Source organism: Hippocampus bargibanti, linkage group LG12 (genome assembly GCF_051943395.1).
Source record: "Hippocampus bargibanti isolate YZ-2025 linkage group LG12, ASM5194339v1, whole genome shotgun sequence".
Classification (NCBI taxonomy): Eukaryota; Metazoa; Chordata; class Actinopteri; order Syngnathiformes; family Syngnathidae; genus Hippocampus; species Hippocampus bargibanti.
Genome location: NC_142745.1, coordinates 8922596 through 8943841, shown reverse-complemented (window position 1 = coordinate 8943841; position 21246 = coordinate 8922596). Strand labels below are relative to the sequence as shown.

At 39.7% G+C, this 21246-nt stretch overlaps 1 protein-coding gene across 2 annotated transcripts in view; it reads left to right on the top strand.

Annotated features, from left to right (window-relative positions):
* Positions 1-947: 947 nt before the first annotated feature.
* The window catches only part of LOC148890357 (protein FAM3C-like), a 25893-nt gene continuing 5594 nt past the window's right edge, over positions 948-21246 (top strand). Inside the window, exons 1-11 of one of the 2 annotated variants that reach the window (XM_089009296.1) lie at positions 948-1146; positions 1250-1328; positions 14170-14329; positions 14409-14504; positions 14969-15010; positions 15159-15276; positions 15365-15423; positions 17071-17121; positions 17221-17305; positions 17417-17543; positions 17636-17771. In XM_089009296.1, coding sequence (XP_088865422.1) covers positions 14317-14329; positions 14409-14504; positions 14969-15010; positions 15159-15276; positions 15365-15423; positions 17071-17121; positions 17221-17305; positions 17417-17543; positions 17636-17722 — 678 coding nt within the window. In that variant the 5' untranslated portion in view covers positions 948-1146; positions 1250-1328; positions 14170-14316 and the 3' untranslated portion in view covers positions 17723-17771. Of the gene's footprint in view, positions 1147-1233; positions 1329-14169; positions 14330-14408; positions 14505-14968; positions 15011-15158; positions 15277-15364; positions 15424-17070; positions 17122-17220; positions 17306-17416; positions 17544-17635; positions 17772-21246 lie in introns of those variants that run through there. The other variant, XM_089009297.1, reaches the window with a different exon arrangement.

Below are 21246 nucleotides of genomic sequence, written 5' to 3'. Positions count from 1 at the left end.
AAGAAGGAGCGTCAGCGCAGAGCGCCGATGCGTATGTGGAACTGTCGCGGCTTGGAATTGAAGCGGATTTATGTGGGACAGGAGATGTGAGACAATCTATTTGTCAATGGATGCTACAGCTGTGTGTTTGCTTACAACATTTAGCTTGTAGTCAACGTGCACATTCCACCATGATATCCCTGATCCACTGGTGAAGAGACGCTTTGATCCTCCTCTTTCATGTGGAACTGCTTTGTGTAACAAAGGGTACAGAATGTGCTTAAGAATGAATTACTCTCTGTCTTTGTGTTGTCATGTTATGTGTTATTTATTTTTTGTTCTTTTGACTACAAGACGGCGCGGCGAGAGTGACTGCCTTTCCAGCAGCTCGTGTATTTGGTTTTTCTACTTTCATTCCTTTCATAACTTTGCTGCTGTGAAATGTAAATTCCTCCACTACGAGACTAATAAAGGCAAATCCAATCCAATATCAATTCTTAATTCTAATTCAAACTTCTGAATGAACCCATATAAAAAAATTGCTTCAAGCGTTTAATGTGTAAAAAAATAAAAGCTTTTAAAAGTCAAAGTGTTTATCAAGTGATGGGACTAAAAAGAAAGTGAATCATCATTGTGATTTACAGCAACAAAAAAAGGCAGGAACCGAGGTTTGAACCCAAAAATGAAGCAAACTTGCCAGCTCCACTGCGGTGCCAACTTTTAAATACGGGGGAGATATTGCAGTGAAAATGAAACTCACTGCAATTTATCTCCTGTGTTTCATCCCATTAAAACTTTTTGTTGAGGTCACTCAGAAGGCAGCATAAACTACTGCTGTTTTCTGGGTTAAGAGTAAATTTTTTGTCTCATTTATAATTATAGATAGATGTGAGGTTACTAATCGCTAATGGGGGTGTGAGGGAGGTTGTTCGTGTGGATCCAAAAGTGTTGTTTTCAGCGGCGTGTTTACCAGCTTCGTGTGTCATCAGGAGCAGTTTGTCTGAGCGGTAAGCGACATACTGAGTGCAGCCAGGCCAGGCGAAATACTGTAGTCATTTGTTTGTGTTCGCGACGTCTGTCTGACAGGGATGAACTTCACTCTGCCTCCGGTGAAGTCTTGATTGGAGACACACACAAAAGGGACGACGTGGGTGCGGCAACATACAGGTGGACCTCAGCCGGAAGTGGCTACACGTCGTGAAACAAAGAAACACGGCATCTGACTAAGAGCACCACTAAAACTATATTAACGTTATATTTGATTTTCCAGCTTGAGCATCGATGGAGCACGATGGCATCTTGTTTCTTGCTCCATGTTTTTTTTTTCGTCTGCTTGGGCGTCATGACAGGTACGTGAACTGCGCCTTTGCACAAAGTATTGAACCCTTGCGCTTCAACCGTCTTTGTCATAAAGATGAATTTCACGAAAGTTGGAATGTTGTAAGAAAAAGAAATACAAGTGATAAAAGCAACTAATTGGAACTTTGGTCATTTTAACACGTTCGGTTGTCCTACGATGCGTAAGTAGTATCAAAACCCGTAAAAGCAAATCCAAAGACATTCGTGGTTACTTTATTGATGGCTTGATTGGAAGCAATGGCGTCATGTCGTGAGGACAGTCAATAATACTTAACTTTGGTTAATATTAGAAAACGAAATCCATATGCATTCATGCCTATACCAACAACAATATGTTGATACCAAAAAAATCAATATTTTGTATTTTATGGACATTAACTTCACACCATGCTGCACACTACATTTTAATGAAGAAAATGTTTCATGTAACATCCAAATATTGAGGTAATATTTTTCATATGATAGATTAACTCATTCACTGTGCAGACGATGTGCAAATATTTGTCCAATCCAGTGCCAGGGTTTTTGTCATTTTCACTCAAATTACAGGGCCTATAGAATATTTATTTTTCGGACTGCATAAACATTCAATGCAGCGTAAGAAACCTTAGACTCTCTTATTTCATTGGGGAAAAAAAGAATTAAGTCCTAAATTAAATGGGTCTGGAGTTATCTGACCTTGAAATGGGGCTGTACAAAAGGCAAATGCTGCAGATGAAAAACATTGCCAGCGGTCTGACCTGAGCTTGATCCACCCCCACCCCCCACGCAAGAAAAACCAAAACCCGAGCAAATTCGGGAATGGCACTACATGTCATGCAGTGAATAAGTTAACATGGGCACAGACAGATATGCGTGTGATTTTTTTCTGACACTGAGCAACACTATTTTTTACAAGAATTTGAGGCTGAAGGGAAATTAATTACTGGTACAGTAGAAACGCAGTGTCCCCTTTGGAAATAAGTAATTCATTGTGCCATGTCTTTCTATTATTTCCCTTCTCCCACAAATGGAATGCGGCTTTAAACCCTTGTGCTTCCTGTCCACGCATTGAGAATCAATATCACTAACCCTGTGTGGATTCATGGGCATCAGCTGACATTTGGTGAGAGTGAAACAGCTTGGGAAGCAATTCACAAATACAGTATAGATATTTTTTATTAGGATTCAGGTGTTCACATTAACATATCTGTCAGGCTTTGATATAACACTGGCTACTGTAGCTCACATCAGGCTATCAGATGTCTTCCTTGGGGAGCTGAACAGCTGCAAAAAATGGCTTCAAGGATACCCTGGAATCCTTTAGGAATTCTGACATTTGGGTTGAGGGGCTGCGAAATCCTGTTTGAGGTGTAAACTGCCTAGAGAAGAAAGTGCAGGTCTCCATTGGCCTTTTTACATTTCACGTGTGTACGTGTGTGTGTGTGTGTGTGTGTGTGTGTGTGTGTGTGTGTGTGTGTGTGTGTGTGTGTCTGTGTGTGTCTGTGTGTGTCTGTGTGTGTGTGTCCATGAGTCTCAAAATTGACAAAAACATGAAATGCCATCGTGTTTGAGGGTATTGTCCCCATAATTCACAAAAACCTGTTATGTCCTCATCTGTAAGAATTGTTCTCATAAATCCCAAAAAATTACATCAGAGTCAAAATCTGAATAGATGGATGTGTTCCTGATTTTCTTTTTTTATATATATTTTTTTACTCTGTCAGAACACAAGATAGGTGAGTGCCAATTTTTGGGATGAACCAACATACGTCCTGAAAACACATGAAAAACACGCATGTGTGTGGGTGAGAGAATCACGAACATCATTGTCGTATATATACTGGAACTATATTTTAATCAGCGGCATAAACCATGAAAGGAATGGTTGAGTTTACCTACTGTGAAAATACACTGTTGAAATTGATTGAAATCATTTGACTTTAGGTTGGGATGAGCCTTCACCTTGTAATCTCCACTTTGGTGGCATAAACCATGAAAGGAATGGTTGAGTTTACAAACAGTTAAAATACCCAGTTAAAGGACAACCGATGTCACTTTTTTGTTTCTTAACTGACATCAGAAAAACGTTTTATAGCATCTAAAATACCCAAATCTTCATTCATATGATATTTTTATTCAAATGCAAAAGACCAATAAAAATGACTTAAAGTGTCCAAAATCTGCAAAAAATTTAGCTGCGAATTGGGCATTTTCAGAAAGTCCCGCCCCCAGTTCGTGACGTCACGCCAAGACGTCTTGCATTGCTGGAAAATCAAAACAATGGCTTCAGAGTCGGAGAATATGCTTTCTTGTTACACATCCAGTTATGAATATGATTCAAATAGTTCTGAAGAGGAAAGCGTACATGTTTGCAATTGATTAAAGAATTTATTCCGTGCCATTTTGAGGCAACATTGAGGGGAAATGTCTCACCGAAAAGAGGCACAAAATCGCGACCTCCTGTGGCCACCTCCGTTTCCACAGGCTGATAAATTCCTAATATGGAGCTTGGACGCCCTCTTCTGGCGGCTTTTGGGTGCAACACGAGGTCCCCAGACCAAACAAGTACAGCAAAATACATTGACGTGATGGAAGGACTGCTACAATGCGTCATTTTTTTAGTCACGCGCGTTCCTTTAGTGACGTCTCGTACGGACTCGTCACCAACTCAAAAGCAAGTCTTCCTGAATATTCAGCGGGAGTCTTAAAACGTAAAATATAGCTATATGCGGTGGAATCTTATTAAAATACGCTCAGTAAAAGTCATTTGAAGCCATTTTACAAATTATGGTCCGTGGGTCATTTGGTACCGGGCAGAAAGAATACATAATTTACATAATTTCCGTTTTATTTATTATCTGAGTCTGAACTATGTTTTATTTTGAAAAATGAAAAATCACCACATTACAGCCGTCTATGACTTACTCTTGACGCATGTCAAAACGCTTGTCTAGGTCACGTAGGTATCATTTTATTTTGTTGTATTCATCCGCCGGTCCGTGAAAATATTGTCTGACATTAAACCAGTCTGTAGCGCAAAAAAAGTTGGGGACCACTGGGCTACAGCACACCCAGTCTCTACCACCACCACCTCATATGAATAATAGGATTAGAAAATGGCCAATGGAATGGGGTGCCATTGAAAATGTCACCTCGGGTGCTACATTGGCGAAGGCTCTGTCCACTTTCAACACTAAATATTCCTCACTCAACACTTTTGGACACACATTTTCAGAGTTCCCTCCGGGTCTGGTGCAAGGCATGAAGATGCGACAGGCTGTCCGGGCTTCACCACAATTGGGCTGTTCCCTAGCCCAGCTGTTTTGCTCTTCTGCCCTGCCTGCCGTCCTCTAGTTTCAATATGGCACACTCATTTCCCATCTCCCATTGTTTGTCATGCACCACATACATGCACGCCTTGTGGTGCTGTGTAGGGCAGGCTGCAGGTCAGCCATGCCTGGTAGACTTCCCGCTTTATTCCCATCAGCATTTCCAGATTTTAATGCGCTGCGCCACACCGAGGGCCACGCGGACACGGTGCAAGGACAATAATTGAAAGTCAGGGACTTGCTGATCATAGAGGTCGGAGGTGGGGAGTCACATCACAACTCAACTCAAATCAATTTAACTGCATCTATAGCACAGTATGTCAATGGAAATGGAGTAAAAACTAAATATACTGTACACAAACATTGTTAAAATAATAAATTTCTAATATAAAAACAGGAAGCATCATAAAACACCAAAACAATACATATTGTCATGCTGGGTCAATAGCCATCGAATAAAAATATGTTTTAAGATGGGTTTTAAAAAGGGTGTTGACCTCCCTCGAGGCACTCTCTTGTTCTCTTGTTCTGTCTGACTGCTCTTATAACTCATGTCACATTCCGTTTTCTATTTAAAAAAATGTCTGTCTCAATATCAATAACTGAAATATCAATAACCACAGGGAGAGTCTGTGGCTTGTTATGCCATGTAAAAAAACTGCCATGGCATAACAAGCAACATGGATGCTTCATTCGTCATGACCGGGACAGGTTGAAGAGAGAAAAACAAATTATGCATTTTCAGAAATAGGCAGCTAAAGTAAAATAAGATAAGAGGATTGTTAGTATTAGTAGTACTATTAACAAAAAAAGAAATAAAAAGTATTGTATTTCATTGTAAACACACCTGTTAACCTTGTTAGCTCTTAGCTATCTAGCTAGCTATCTCGATAGCTATTATCGATCATTACCTATTAGCTAGCTAGCTAGCTTTCTATCTATTTGAATTCCTTCCGGTTTGAGTGAACGGTAATGTGTCTGGCTGCCGATGCTCACCCACAGAAAAACTTATCCTGTGACTCTAAAGTGATCTTGAGAGTTTTAAAATGTGCTTATAAATGAAATGTATTCTTGTTATTATAGTACTGACTTGCTTGTTTGAATTTTAATCTTAAATGTTGTCGGCACTCCAAATACTCAACTAGCAGTGTACAATAATAATAATAATAATAATAATAATAATACATTACATTTTAAGCTCCTTTCAAAGCTCTCAAGGACACTTTACAGTCACAGACAAGCATAGGTACAGTGAGACCTCAACTTACGAACTTAATTGGTTCCCAGACAGAGTGTGTAAGGCGAAAAGTGTGTATCTGAAAAAAAAATTCCCATAGGAAACCATTAAAATGGGAATAATCCGTTCCCGGGTTTCCATAAAATATAGTTGTTAACTAAATAAGCCTTAAAACTACACACAACATACCTCATTCTATGTATAATAAATGTGCTATTGTATTGTAATGAAACAAATACACTGCATTGTATCATAAAGTCACTTTATTTATATTTGTGATGGTCATTTATGGCTTGATGGAATGCTGTTTGGAAAGAGAGGTGCATTACATGACGACTAATTAAAGAAATAAACTGTGCTATCAAATAAAGTTTTATTTACCTTTTTGATGGTCGTTGATGGCTTATGGAAGGCGAGTCACCTTCCATAAGGACTGTTGGTAACTTAACCTCTGGTGCTGTTCGGTTCTGTGCTTCCGCCGAAGATCACTCCACCAGCCGTGGTGGGTGTGTATTATGAAAATAGTGCTTATTATAAGGTTTAATTTTCATAAATTTGACGTTTGTAAGAAAAAAAGTTTGTAAGTTGAGGTGTTTGTAAGTCACAAAGAGAGGCACATTACATGAGGACTGTAATTAAAGAAATAAACTGTGCTGTAAAATAAAGTTTTTTTTCAACTTGTATAGTGCCACTTAGCAGTTTTTTGATGATGATACTAGTGCAGCGTGTTCTACCGGAAACAAATTCCTTGTGTGTTCTACATACTTGGCAATAAAGATGATTCTGATTCTGATTCTGATTCTGATTCTGACAATACAGTAAAAAGTGAATTTCTTGTTGTATGTTAGCGCCTGGCCGCCATCGTCCTAGTGCCAGTGAATACCAGAGAGACCAAGTGCAGTATGAAAAGGGCTCAACTAATTGGATCTGACTTTCCAATTACGTGCGTGAGTTTGAATTGAAAAACAACACTTCAAAAATCATACAGTTCAGTCCCACCCCTAAGACACTGATTGGTCTGGTCATTTTTTATTTTTTTATTTTTGGGACGACAACTACGATGGATCATTTCGAAGCTTAACGAGATGGACTGGTTAGATTACATGTCTGTATTCTCGTGAGTCCGTTTGACATAATGCAAGATAATGCAGCCACCGTTGCCCCATCAAATGTAATAGGCTTTTTTTTTTCGCGACAGTATCTGCTGAAATAAATCCATGGCTACAATGCAGCCCGATGACTGCTGGAAGTGACCATTCCATGAGTGCTCAAGTCTTTGCAAGGCAGTTTCATATTCCTGCCTGTGCGTTCCAAAGATCTTGACAAAATAACCCATTTTTTCTTTTTCTTTTTTTTTCTTCTTTTGGATAGACAGACGATAACAACACTGACAGCCCGTGTTACAAATTCTTCTTGACAGAGCTGCCTTAAAACACGCACATGCAAAAAAAAGGGAGGGTTGGGGGTGGCTTCTATCTGATGCAATCACCCCTCACTGGTCAATTCTGAATTGTTAGTGGCACTTAGATGCACACGAAAGGCAATAAAGCTCAAGCGACAAATACAATAAAAACAAAGAGAGAAAGGTAACATTTTTCACTTGCGACGCAGTAAAGGTCACTAATTGGCGCGTGTGCATTTTGAATTCTAGCAGTGGCATGAAAATGGTCTATTTGTCAGTGACTATATAACATTATGAAATAAGTGGCGTCACGTGGTGATTTGACATTTTGGATGTCTCAAGCGCCGTAATTGACTTCTAAAAATAGTCTGCCTCTGTGAGCGGCCGGCTTCCCTTTTCCAGTCTTATTTTTCTCTAGTTTTTTTTTTTGTATTGTTTTATTTTCCTCGTGCTAAAATGAGACGACTGGAAGAAAACTTGCTGCTTGCTCTTCGCTCGATATCATATGATGACGAACAAAAACTCAATGATTGTGTGTCTGCAAAATTTTCCCCACATGGAAGCTAGAATCTGCTCATTATTTAGCGTGTTGCAAAATTCAAATATTTTTATGTGTCGAATTACTGGTGATACTTCAACTTCCAGATACTGTCGTGTATCCGCCTATATCACTTGTCTTCATTAGAACACAGCAGACATTCTCCCAATGACTTAATAGGTATTTTATTAACTCATTCCCTGCCAGACAAGGTGCAAAAATGTGTCTACACCAGTACCAGGGTTTTTATCATTTTCACTCAAATTGCAGGACTGACAGAATATTGAGTTTTAGGACTACATAAACATTCAATTCAGCATAAGAAACATTAGACTCTCTTCTTCATCTGATAAAATGAGTTAATTCCTAAGTTATGTGTGTCTAGAGTTATCTGAGCTTGAAATGAGGGCAGCTGTCCAAAATACAATGCAATACATACACATTGGTTTATATAGGGCTTTCACAACAGCTGACGCTGGAACAAAGCGCTAACATGGACAAAATGAAAATGCTGCCCCCTCATGGAAGGGAAAAAACATTGCCACAGATCTGACCAACGCTTTATCGGCACCCCCGCAAGAAAAAAACAAAACCCGTCAAATTCGGGAATGGCGCTCCACATCACATTTTTCAATTCTCAAATAAATTTGGGAATGGCAGCAAATGAGTTAAATTATACAATACATAAGAAATGCAATGTGCCTGATATTGAGTACACTACAAATGACTTCAACTTCCATGTATAGAACAAAAACCTGACAATATAAATTACATCAAGGCCTGATAACCTTTCACACTATTAATTTACATTTTGGAACAATATTCGTCTTTAATGACCAAACACACGTTTTGGGAACGTGTGTGGGAAACCTGGCGAAAACCCGGTGAAGCACGGTGGGAGAACTCGAAAGGCCCAAGCTGAGGGTGGAAACCAGAACACATTTGTGAGGTGGCCTTGCAAACCATTCAATGTGCTACTGATTTGTACTTAAGAGTTCAACTTTGTTGTTTTAGTCTTGGCTTTTCAAAAAAAACTTTACTTTTACTAAAAAAAATAATCATACATCATATTCTCATACCTGAGTCTTATATAATCAAATATTAGGAGGAATCTGCCTGCTACTTACCCATTTGCTGTTGAAAAACACAAGAATCATTTGAATGCATGACTGGCAGTGCAAAGACGCCCTACGCTGGCTGTGTGATGCATTGCATCACCTGACCTTGTTTTAGAAGGAACACAGTAAACCTCTCCACTCATGGTTTAAGGCAATTCTGCATTATGCCACTTTGTGCTTTCTTGTTTTATTGGCAGTTTTCTCATGCGGTAACATGTGTTGGTGTCCGTGTTCTTTACAAGTATGTATGTATGTATGTATGTATGTATGTGACCAATAAAAATGGAGGGTAGGCCACACTTATTTCAGTTGTTTATCTTTGTGTGTGTGCGTGTGTGTGAGTGTCTGTGTGTGTGTGTGTACTTTTGCTTTGTCTTTTAAAGGACAACCAACATCACTTTTTTGTTTTTTAACTGACATCAGAAAAACGTTTTATAGCATCTGAAATACCCAAAACACGCAGTATGATATTTTTAGTCAAATGCAAAACACCAATAAAAATGATTTAAAGTGTCCAAAAAATTGAGCAGCGAATTGGGCATTTTCAGAAAGTCCCGCCCCCAGTTCCTGACGTCACAACAAGACGTCTTGCATTGCTAGTGAATCAAAACAATGGCTTCAGATTCGGAGAATCTGCTTTCTTGTTACACATCCAGTTATGAATATGATTCAAATAGTTCTGAAGAGGAAAGCATACATGTTTGCAATTGATTAAAGAATGTATTTGTGCCATTTTGAGGCAACATTGGGGGGAAATCTCTCACCCAAAAAAAACAGGCACATTTTTGCGACCTCCTGTGGCCACCTCCGTATCACAGGCTGATAAATTCCTTATATGGCGCTTGGACGCCCTCTTCTGGCGGCTTTTGGGTGCAACACTCGGTCCCCAGACTAAGCAAGTACAGCAAAATACATTGACGTGATGGAAGGACCGCTACAATGCGTCTTTTTTTACAGTCAGGGGCAGTCCTTTAGTGACGTCACGTACGGACTCGTCACCAACTCAAAAACAAGACTTCCTGAATATTCAGTGCGAGTCTTAAAACGTAAAATATAGCAATATACGGTGGAATCTTTGTAAAATACGCTCAGTAGAAGTCATTTGTAGCCTTTTTACAAAATATGGACACAACTTGTCCGGGGACGTCGGTTGTCCTTTAATTGTGACTATGAAATACTGACATAGCAGTCCACATCTTTCTTGTACGGTCGATGTAGCCATTTCTAGTTGCGCATATAGATAGAGTACATTCAAAACCAGTGGCGGGCCGTTAATAATAATAATAATAAATAAAAATATCTGAATCACGGACTGATGTCTTGCAGACATGCGGACTTGTCTTGTCTTGCAGCTTCCTTTGTTTGCTTTTCCCCCGTTGTGCTGCTTCCAAACGTGTGTTTCCGTATTTAAGCATTTAACCAATTACATTGCAGCCATCATTTGTTACCAGGGTCAGAAATCTATCTGGATACCTACACAATCAATTCTGCAGGCTCTGGAGCATAAAAATCAATGTTGATGAAAAATTTGCTTTAACCAATCAGATTCCGCGTTGGCAACCCAAAAGGGGGAACCAACGCCTTCTTCAAGGGTCTCGTCAAACTCAAACTCTTTGCAAACTATGATTGGCTAGTCACTAGCCAATCATTGTTGCCGAAAACTGCTCTGTTCACAAGCCGCTAGGCATAAGAGCATACTGGCCAGAGCTAGCACACTGTATCAGTAGCGAGCTACATAAGCAGGTATATTGTGTTGGATGAGTAGCAGTTTTGTCAACCCACAATGGCTGAAGGAGGAGACGAAATGTACTTGTTTGCAGATTTGCTATTAAAGCCATTTTCAAGTTCAAATGGACATCATTAAGAAAAGTTGGTCAGTTATTTCCTAGCTAATAGTAGCATCTAGTGGACTTTTAGTAAATCACACCACCATTTTTTTTTCAGTTTGTATTGATTGAAATAGTAGTACGACTGAAGGCCTAGCGATGAAATCCATGGCCCGCCACTGTTGAAAACTTTTATTAATGAAATATCAACATTTAGCTTGTAGTGGACGTGGACTTTCCACCATGACGTCCCTGATCCACTGGTGAAAAGGACGATTTGATCCTCTCCTCTTTCATCTTGAACTGTTTTATGTAACAAAGAGGGTACAGAAAGTGCGAATGAATGACTGTGTCTTTGTGTTGTCATATTATTTGTTATTTGTTTTTTTTTGTGTGTTCTTTTCACTTCAAGATGGCGTTGCGAGGGCGGCTGCCCTCCCAGCAGCTCCTGTATTTGTTTTTCTACTTCTTTCATTCCTTTAATCTTCTTTTCATAACTTTGCTGCTGTGAAAAATCACCCAAACGCATAAGCAAGTCAAAGTGCACAAACAGTAAGATTTTTCTATTGGACCATTGAAAATCTTGTCTTTGTTGTGAATTCACTTGACACTAGGTTGAGAAGGATTTTCAAATTATTGGATTTAGTCTTTATTTAGATTTTACGCAATGTCCCAACTTCAATTGAGGTTTTGTCTTCCTGTGTCAGAAAGTCTTCTTTGTGTAGGCAAACATTTGGTGAGCACACAACAGTTTCATATTTTCAGTCCGTAACGCATGACAAGATATGTAACGATTGAGATAGAACCTTGTATCCAGGATATTTCTTTACCTGTCGCTTCTAACCATCACAGATGAGTGTCTCCCTTCGCGATAATCCCATTTTTTTATTGAATGGCACCAAGGAAAATCAGTATCAGAAGTCTGACAATTGTGGAGGATTATGATATGTCAAGGAAACAATCCTTTGAAACGCAATGTGACAATTTTCTGTCAAGGCAGCAACCATATTCATTTTGTACAAGGTCGCATGAGGGCCACACAGAAAAAGAAACAACCTTTGTTATATTCTGAACAAGAAAAAATTTTTTTTCACTTCTTGCGAAACGACATGCGGCGCATCGTATGACAATAAGGATGCCATTGAATTCAGCTTCTTTAGAAGGCTGTTGTGGATGACGCCAATTGCTGGCTTTGCTTGAAAAAAAAAGTCAGAAAGTGTCCCTTAAAGGACAACCGACACCATTTTTTTGTTTTCTAACTGACATCAGAAAAACATTTATAGCATCTAAAATACCCAAAACACGCAGGCTGATGTTTTTAGTCCAATGCAAAACACCAATAAAAATGAGTTAAAGTGTCCCAAAACTACTTAAAAATGACACCAGACATGGCGAGTTTCAGAAGGTCCCGCCCCCTTATTCGTGACGTCACGCCAGGATGTCTTGCCTTGCTCTTGAATCAAAACAATGGCTTCAGATTCAGAGAAGATGCTTTCTTGTTACTCATCCAGTTTTGAATATGATTCAAATAGTCCTGAAGAGGAAAGCATACATGTTTGCAATCGATTAAAGAAGTCCTGTGTGTAGCATCCCAGAAAATGCACAACATGGCGCCCAAGCTCTGTTGGAATTGGGCTGATTTGTCTGCTGGGAATTTGTGTCAACTAATATCAAATAGTCATCTTGGTGCAACACACAACTATTCACCATCGCGTTATTTGTGTGTTTTCCTTCTAATTTCGCCATCAACACGAAGTTTTCAGACCAAACAAAGTACAAAAAATGCCTTGTGTCTCGCTTTCTCGGTCTGGGGCGTTCCAGACGTGACGTCACGTCATCAACTCAAAAACAAGACTTCCTGAATATTCAGCGCGAGTCTTAAAACATAAAATATAGCTATATGCCGTGGAATCTTTGTAAAATACGCTCAGTAGAAGTCATTTGAAGTGATTTTACAAATTATGGCCACAACTTGTCCGTAGGCGTCGGTTGTCCTTTCACTCCTATAAGGTTACATCTTTTCCGTTTTAGTTTTTGTCCATTCTATTTTTGTTCGAAAAAAATACTGTTTATTCAAGTCAACACAACGTTTTGTAAGATTTGAATGACTGTACTTTTCAGCCATTATTTCACAGACAGGCTCCGTGGAAATATTCTTCCTGGAAGATTGGCTTAACAAGAACAAAGTTACCAAGAAAAACCATTACAAGATATTTCTCACTGTTAATGTGACCTGTAATTGCAGCTCTGTGCGTTGGGAAAAAAATCAAGAAGGTAAAAAGTGAACAACTGAGTGTTGCATAAATGTACACACCCTCTTACAACCGTGGATGTGAATGTGTTCACAATCAACAACATTCAAACTCGTGTTAAGTTGAAGTCAATAAACCCCTGGGGCACCATGCCCCTGATTAACCCCAAATACATTTTCATGTTGTAATAGGCATTTCCTGGCATTTTTAATCACTTTTTATAGCGCCCAATGAGCCATAGAAGTCTTCCATAATGTCGAATTGATTTCATTTTCGCAAATACGTTTATAAATACTCAGAGATACTGTATGTTCAAACTGGCTGGAGGGATGCATGGCTTGAGGGGCCCGTGATAAGAAGAAAGGAGCGTCGGCACAGAGCGCCAATGCGACTGTGGAAATGTCGCGGCTTGGAATTCAAGCGGATTTATGTGGGACAGGAGATGTGAGTAAATCTCTTTTCGTCAATGGATGGTACAGCTGCGTGTTTGCTTTCAACATTTAGCTTGTAGGAGACATGCACATTCCACCATGAGGTCCCTGATCCACTGCTGAAAAGGACGCTTTGATCCTCTTTCTTTTCATCTAGAACTGCTTCATGTCACAAAGAGGGTACAGAAAGTGCTGAAGAATGAATGACTCGGTGTCTTGTGTTGTCATATTATTTGTTATTTAGTTTTTTTGACTTCCAAGATGGCGCCGCGAGAGTGGTTGCCTTTCCAGCAGCTCCTGTATTTTGTTTTTCTACTTTTTTTTTCCTTTTCTATTTCTTACATAATTTTGCTGCTTTGAAATGTAAATTTCTCTACTGCGAGACGAATAAAGTTACATCGAATCCAATCCAAACCTATTTAACAGTAAAAAAAAATGTAGCCCTCATTGGCAATTCCATACAACAGAACCCGAGGACAGGACAGTACGCATTAAAGAATTATTTTCTCACATCGTTTTGTTTTATGACAGGAGATGTGCCTTGCCCGACTATCCAAACAAGACTCAGGCGATTGTTTACTCAAAGTTCTTATTGGTGACCTGTGAAGGGATGCGGTCCCATGTTTGACATTGTGTGTGGGACAAACTTGATGTTCATGTTCACTGTGGGCGTTTGCCCGTACAATGTCACATCCTGCTTACTTTCCCAACACAAGGACAAGCGCTGTTGCATATCCAAAGGGCCTTTTCCATGTATATATGCGTGGCAAGTCAGCCTGAACGGATGACATGACACCAACCAGCTGTGGCGCAGACAGCAAATAATACATCAGGAGCAGAACAGACTGTTATTTTTCTGAGACATGAAGAATCGAGGTGAGGTTTTTCTTGGTGATGTAAATTTTACACATCGCATGCTGTTTACTGAAGTCCTTCTGCTCTTTGTGGTTGACAGTTGTTCCCTATGCTGCTGTAATTGTAGTTCTTGTGGTCATATGGGCCATCTCGCATGACTACGTACGTACACAGCTGAGAGCAAGAAAACATTGGGGTGAGCTTTGCGTTTTTAGTCACATTAGAATCCATATTACTTTAAGATGCCTTTGAAAGTTGCATATTTCAGCCAAAAAGGTTGCACTTTTATTTTGAAGTTCATATGCAGCATGTGTTGCTCAAGACTGCTCAAATGTTTTCCTTCCAGGCACCACATACACTACATAAAAAAAGATGGATGGATGGATAAAAAAAGGACATGACAAAAATCAAATACATTGAATAAAAATTTATATAAAATGGAGGAAAATAATTCTTTTCAGCTTATTTATTCAATGTCTGATCACCCAACTTATGTGGGCAAATATTTGACCACTTGTCATAGAACCTAATTCTTCTCTATTTTTAGGGCTATTAAATTATTCTATGGAGGACAACAAAGCCACTTTATTGAGATATTAGTGCAAGTCAAATCATCATCACACCTCATTAACTTTGCTTTTTTTTGGCTTTTTGTTGCAGGAATGAAAAGTATGGCGCAATTCAAACCAAAACTCCAACAAAGTGAGCAGTGTGAAGTTAAAACATCTTAAATAGACTTTATTTTTGACTATTTCTTGTAAAATCGCAGTTTCTCCCTAAATAAGGACTTGTGTAACTGTCAAGAATGAATGAATAATTTCAAGTAATATTTTTGTGAATGTTCTTGCAGTCACGTCTTCACCCAAATGCAACCTATCCAGAAGTTGCCCCCCTGATCACTTTGCAATACACGTGCGCAGCGGAGCAGCTCATGTTGTCGGGCCCAAGATCTGTTTCGATGGTAAAACGTAAGCAACCTGTGCAAAAAGAACCATTTTACCAAATATTCGTCTCCCTTGTCAAACTTCATGCTCTCCGTGTACTGTATGTTGACAGCATCATGAGCCACATACTGAACAATGTTGGACCCGGGCTCAACATCGTCATCATAAACAGTAAGTAGATCACTTTTAAAATCATCTGATATATGGCTCATTTCGTACCAGGGCACACAGAAGTAATAAATAAATGATTGTATTTATTCAGATACTGAATTGTGTTTTATTTTGAAACATTACCTGATGCTTTGTTACATCCATCTACAATATGTCACTCTTAACGCACGTCTCACTCACGAGAAGGGTTACTGCTAAAATGAAACTACAGTGATAACTCAGTTTACGAACGCTTTTGATAATGAACTTTTCGCCTAACGAACATTAAATTTGTGAGAATATAATCTTGGCGTACAAACTATTTTTTGGGAAACACACAGAGCGCCACAATGGCTCGCGGACTAGTTTTCGGCGGAAGAACACCAAACCACACGGCCGAACAGCGCCAACGTGGCTGCCGGACTACTTTTTCACACCCACTTTCTTTGAGTGCACTTAGTGCAGATGTGGTTTGTTATGGAATTCAAAGTGGATACTTTTGATTTTTTTGGGACCGAGAAAGAACCCACCACAAGCTAGTGTTCAGCCGAAGAGGACACAAAAGAAAATTACGGTTGAGCATAAGAAGGAGATCATCGAAAAACATGAACGAGGTGTGTGTTTGTGTGCCTTCGCGTCCCAGTACCAGTACGCTAAGTCGACCATCGCTACGTGTGGCTAAGGGTGTTTCTGTGTTGTCTAAGCAACGGTCTCAGAAAATAGGAGAGGTTGAAAAACGTCTGTTAATTTAGATTAACGAAAAGCAGCTAGGGGACAATGTGTGAGGGTATTATCGCCGAGAAAGCACGGCAACTTCACTCGGATATCATCAAGAGGCTACTACAGCAACGACCATCACAAAGGTAAATAAAATGACTTTATTATAAAGTACAGTTTATTTCTTTAATTACAATATTATAGCACATTTATTATACATAATATAAGGTATATTTGGTGTAGTTTTAAGGCTTATGTCATAGAAAATTATGTTTTATGGGGAACTGGAAATAGATTATTCTCATTTTCAATGGTTTCCTTTGGGAAATTAATGTTTGGAAGACACTTTTCGCGTTACACACACTTTATGGGAACCAATTAAGTTCGTAAGATGAGGTATCACTGTATATAAAATAAAGCTTTTCTGGTTCATGTCTGCTCCCTCTATTTACTCTGTTGGAATTTATGATGAAGGAACTAAAGAGTCCAGTTTCATCCATTCAAAACATTTTGCACTTTACTATGACTATCTGAGAATCAACACAGATTTTTCAAGTCAAAGGCTCAAATTGATGTGCACAAGCTCCCCTGTCAGGGTTACACTGCGCTCCATTTTCAAACAGTCTTCATATTTTTTCATCATGAGAGAATGAGCCCGACTGACGTTGAATGTTCATGTGGGTGGATGTTTTTTCATGCTTTGCTAGTTTGACTCCCCATATGTATTCCTCAGTGATTTCTACGTTGTTAACTGACTTCTGTAGACATGTTTTTTTTCTTCATCAGCAATATGGCTTTTCGTGCAGAGAAGTAACGACTCACGAATGGGCAAATGAGAACATTTTTAATTGGGCCCACAGATATCTGCAAGCGAGAAAGATGATATGATGATGAATGCAAGCTGCCTAAAATGATAAACATGCACGTGTGTTTGTTTTTGTTTCATCTCAGGTGAGAACGGCGCCATGGACAGATGTGGCTATCTGAATATGAAAGACGGAGGTAAGGCACGTGTTTTATACATCTGTTTTTTTTTTCTTTCACCAAGATGATTTATTTACATTTTTAAAAAATTTAAAATGACTTCCTCGCCTGCCAAAGTCCCAGAGGACATCTTGGCGTACCTGAAAGAGATTAAACCTGGAGAGATTGTCATTGTGGCCTCCTTTGACGACGTGACAACAAAGTAGGTCCAATTCCCAGACACTCATCCTCTAAAATGATTTACTGCTCGACAAAATCACCTTTCATTCTTCCTCCCCTCCCTACCCCCTCCCTCTTCACTTCTCGGCGGCAGGATGACAAAAGAAATGAGGGAGATTTTTGTCGGAATGGGCAGCGCTTTGATCGAATCCGTAAGTTACCGTGACAACTGGGTGTTTGCGGGAAGAGGCGGGACAGCAAGCAAAAGCTCCTTTGAGAAGGTCAGTCGACCTGCCCTCATTCGTTCTATTTATTCACGGGAAAAAAACGCCGCGCTGACAACCAAACGTCTTCTCTGCTGTTGCCCTGTCAGCGAGCTGTTAATGACGACACAAGCAACGCTTATGACGGATGGCCCGTGGCAGTGGAGGTGGGCGGTTGTTTCCCCAGAAGCTCTTAAAGGACATTTTCTCATCAACGGGACTAAAGGAATGCGTTTTATTCTGAAAGTAAGAGTCCTGTAGTGAGTCTCATGTTTTGCCCTTTCCATTGAATACCTGAAAGTAAACATAGTATCACATACTACAATAAGCCCTTTAACTCATTCACTGCCAGACAATGTGCAAAAATATGTCCACTCCAGTGCCAGGGTTTTTGTCATTGTCACTCGAATTCCAGGACCCACAGAATATTAAGTTTTAGGACTACATAAAAATTCAATACAGTGTTAGAAACTTTAGGTTTTCTTTTTTCATCAGAAAACAATTACAGTAAAGTCTCGTTATATCGATATCGGTTATATCGACAGTACTGCTTATTACAATACTATTTCTATGAAAGCAAGGAGAAAATTTACATGCGGCAGGATCGGATATATCGATAGTCCGGTTATATCGATATTTTTTCCGACTCGGGTCTGTTATAGTTATATGAGCTTGAAATGAGGGCGGCTGTCCAAAATACAATGCTATAGATACATTGATATTGGTTTATATAGCGCCTTAAAGGACAACCGACATCACTTTTTTGTTTTTTAACTGACATCAGAAAAACGTTTTATAGCATCTAAAATACCCAAAACACGCAGTATGATATTTTTAGTCAAATGCAAAACACCAAAAAAATGACTTAAAGTGTCCATAATCTGCAAGAAATTGAGCTGCGAATTGGGCATTTTCAGAAAGTCCCACCTCCAGTTCGTCACGCCAAGACGTCTTGCATTGCTAGTGAATCAAAACAATGGCTTCAGATTCGGAGAATATGCTTTCTTGTTACACATCCAGTTATGAATATGATTCAAATAGTTCTGAAGAGGAAAGCATACATGTTTGCAATCAATTAAAGAATTTATTTGTGCCATTTTCAGGCAACATTGAGGGGGAAATCTCTCACCCAAAAAAAGAGGCACAAAATGGCGACCTCCTGTGGCCACCTACGTTTCCACAGGCTGATAAATTCCTCTTATGGCGCTTGGACGCCCTCTTCTGGCCTTCTGGCGGCTTTTGGGTGCAACACGAGGTCCCCAGACCAAACAAGTACAGCAAAATACATTGACGTGATGGAAGGACCGCTACAATGCATCTTTATTTACGGTCAGGGGCGGTCCTTTTGTGACGTCACGTACGGACTCGTCACCAACTCAAAAGCAAGACTTCCTGAATATTCAGTGCGAGTCTTAAAACGTAAAATATAGCTATATGCAGTGGAATCTTTGTAAAATATGCTCAGTAGAAGTCATTTGAAGCCATTTTACAAATTATAGACACAATTTGTCTGGAGACGTCGATTGTCCTTTAACTGCAGCTGAACTTGGAACAAAGCACTAACATGGAAAAAAGAGAAATGTTGCGCCCTTGCGGAAGGGGGAAAAAATAATTGCCAGAGGCTAAAACAAAACCCGAACAAATTCAGAATGGCGCTCTACGTCACATTTCCAATACTCAAACAAAGTTGTGAATGGCAGTGAATGAGTTGAAATGTGGTCCCTTCATTTTAGAACTATGCTGTGTAATATTTTACACCCCCCTCCCGGAAAAAAAAAAAGACATGTTCAGTGCACGGTATGTACTGTACCCCTAATTTACTCACCTGTACCGTAAAATTCACAATTCTTGGCTGATTGCACAACAAAGGGTCAAATTAATCAACAGAGGGAACAGATTTTCAATCCATTTTCTTTTTCTCATATCTTGACACCAGTGGGCTCGCTACAAAATTGACATGTCCATTTCTCTGAGAGACAAAAGGTTCCCCACGATAAACGCAAAGCAAAGGAGACATTCTCTTGGTTCGAGTTCTACCCAAACGTTTTGCGTTGACTCAATAACTGATAAAAAAGTAAATGGTATCAGTTTGTCAAGTGTAGGATTGTCAACCCCCCCCCCCCCCCCCCCCCACACACACACACGCACACGCACACACACACACACACACACACACACACACACACACACACACACACACACACACACATGCCCTCGCCCCCTTCCCCTTTTACACACATAGATGAAACTATCATCTTGAAATGAAGTGTAAATTCCCATTTGAACAATAGGAGAACTTCAGTGAGTGGCAAATTCCCACGTGACAGCAGTGTGAAAAAAAAATGTGTCAGAGTGCAAATGAGACAAAAAGAAAGACGTACTTGTGTAAATTAACCTGCTACATATTTAAGCAGTAGAAATTGAATATTAAGTTCCTCATGAACATATTGAAGGAGGAGAAGAAATTGATTTGGTTGGAGATTTACAGTTAAAGCACGGACGGACGTTTCAAGAAAGGTTGGTCAGTTATTTCCTGGATAATTGTGTCCTCTAGTGGACTTGTAGTCAATCACACCACACTTTTTTCCATCTGGATTAATTCAGATTTAGCACGACTGAAGGCCTAGCGATGAAATCCACGGCCCGCCACTGGTAAAATGTACACACAGTCTATTTCCTTGAATAAATGCATTATATTCACTGGCTCAACGTTATTTAAAGGACAACCAATGTCTCCGGACAAGTTGTGTCCATAATTTGTAAAATGGCTTCAAATGACTTCTACTGAGTGTATTTTAATAAGAATCCACCGCATATAGCGATATTTTATGTTTTAAGACTCGCGCTGAATATTCAGGAAGTCTTGTTTTTGAGTTGGTGACGAATCCGTACGTGATGTCATCAACGTGAACGCCCCTGACCGAAAAAAAGACACATTGTAGCAGTCCTTCCATCACGTCAATGTATTTTGCTGTACTTGTTTGGTCTGAAAACCTCGTGTTGCACCAAAAAGCCGCCAGAAGAGGGCGACCAAGCTCCATGGAAGGAATTTATCAGCCTGTGGAAACGGGCTGATTAAGTCCTCACAGGAGCTTGGATGCCATTTTCTGCCTCTTTTTGGGTGATACATTCCCCCCCAATGTATTTTAGATGCTATAAACCATTTTTCTGATGTCAGTTAAGAAACAAAAATGTGACGTCGGTCGTTCTTTAAACCTGTACGATCATCTTTTCATTGACACTTAGTGTTTTTGTGTGCGCGCATGGGTGTAGTGCGTGTGTGTGCGTGCGTGCGCGCGTGTGCGCGTGCGTGCGCGTGTGTGCGTGCGTGTGCGCGTGCGTGTGTGTATGTGTGTGTGTAAGTGCGTGTGTGTGTGCATGATTTTATTTAGTGGTATTTTGTATCTGTGACTGCACTGTTTTGAGCTGCCATTTGTAAATATCACAAAGCAGTCTACTTAATACCTGTTGAGCCATGTCATTTTATTCATTTACAATTCACCACACTATTCTCCAAATTAATTTCCAGGGGAACAAATTATGCTGTCATTGCACACCCGTGAGGGTTCACACTGAGAAGCAGCAAGGTGGTCGACCATTACGCCGCCGCTGTAATCCATAAAATATATTATTGCTATGATCATTGTCGTCGTTATCATAACGAGAGAGGTGACATTTTCTTCTCGTGGTGTGTTTATGTGTCCCCGTCATTAAAGTTCCA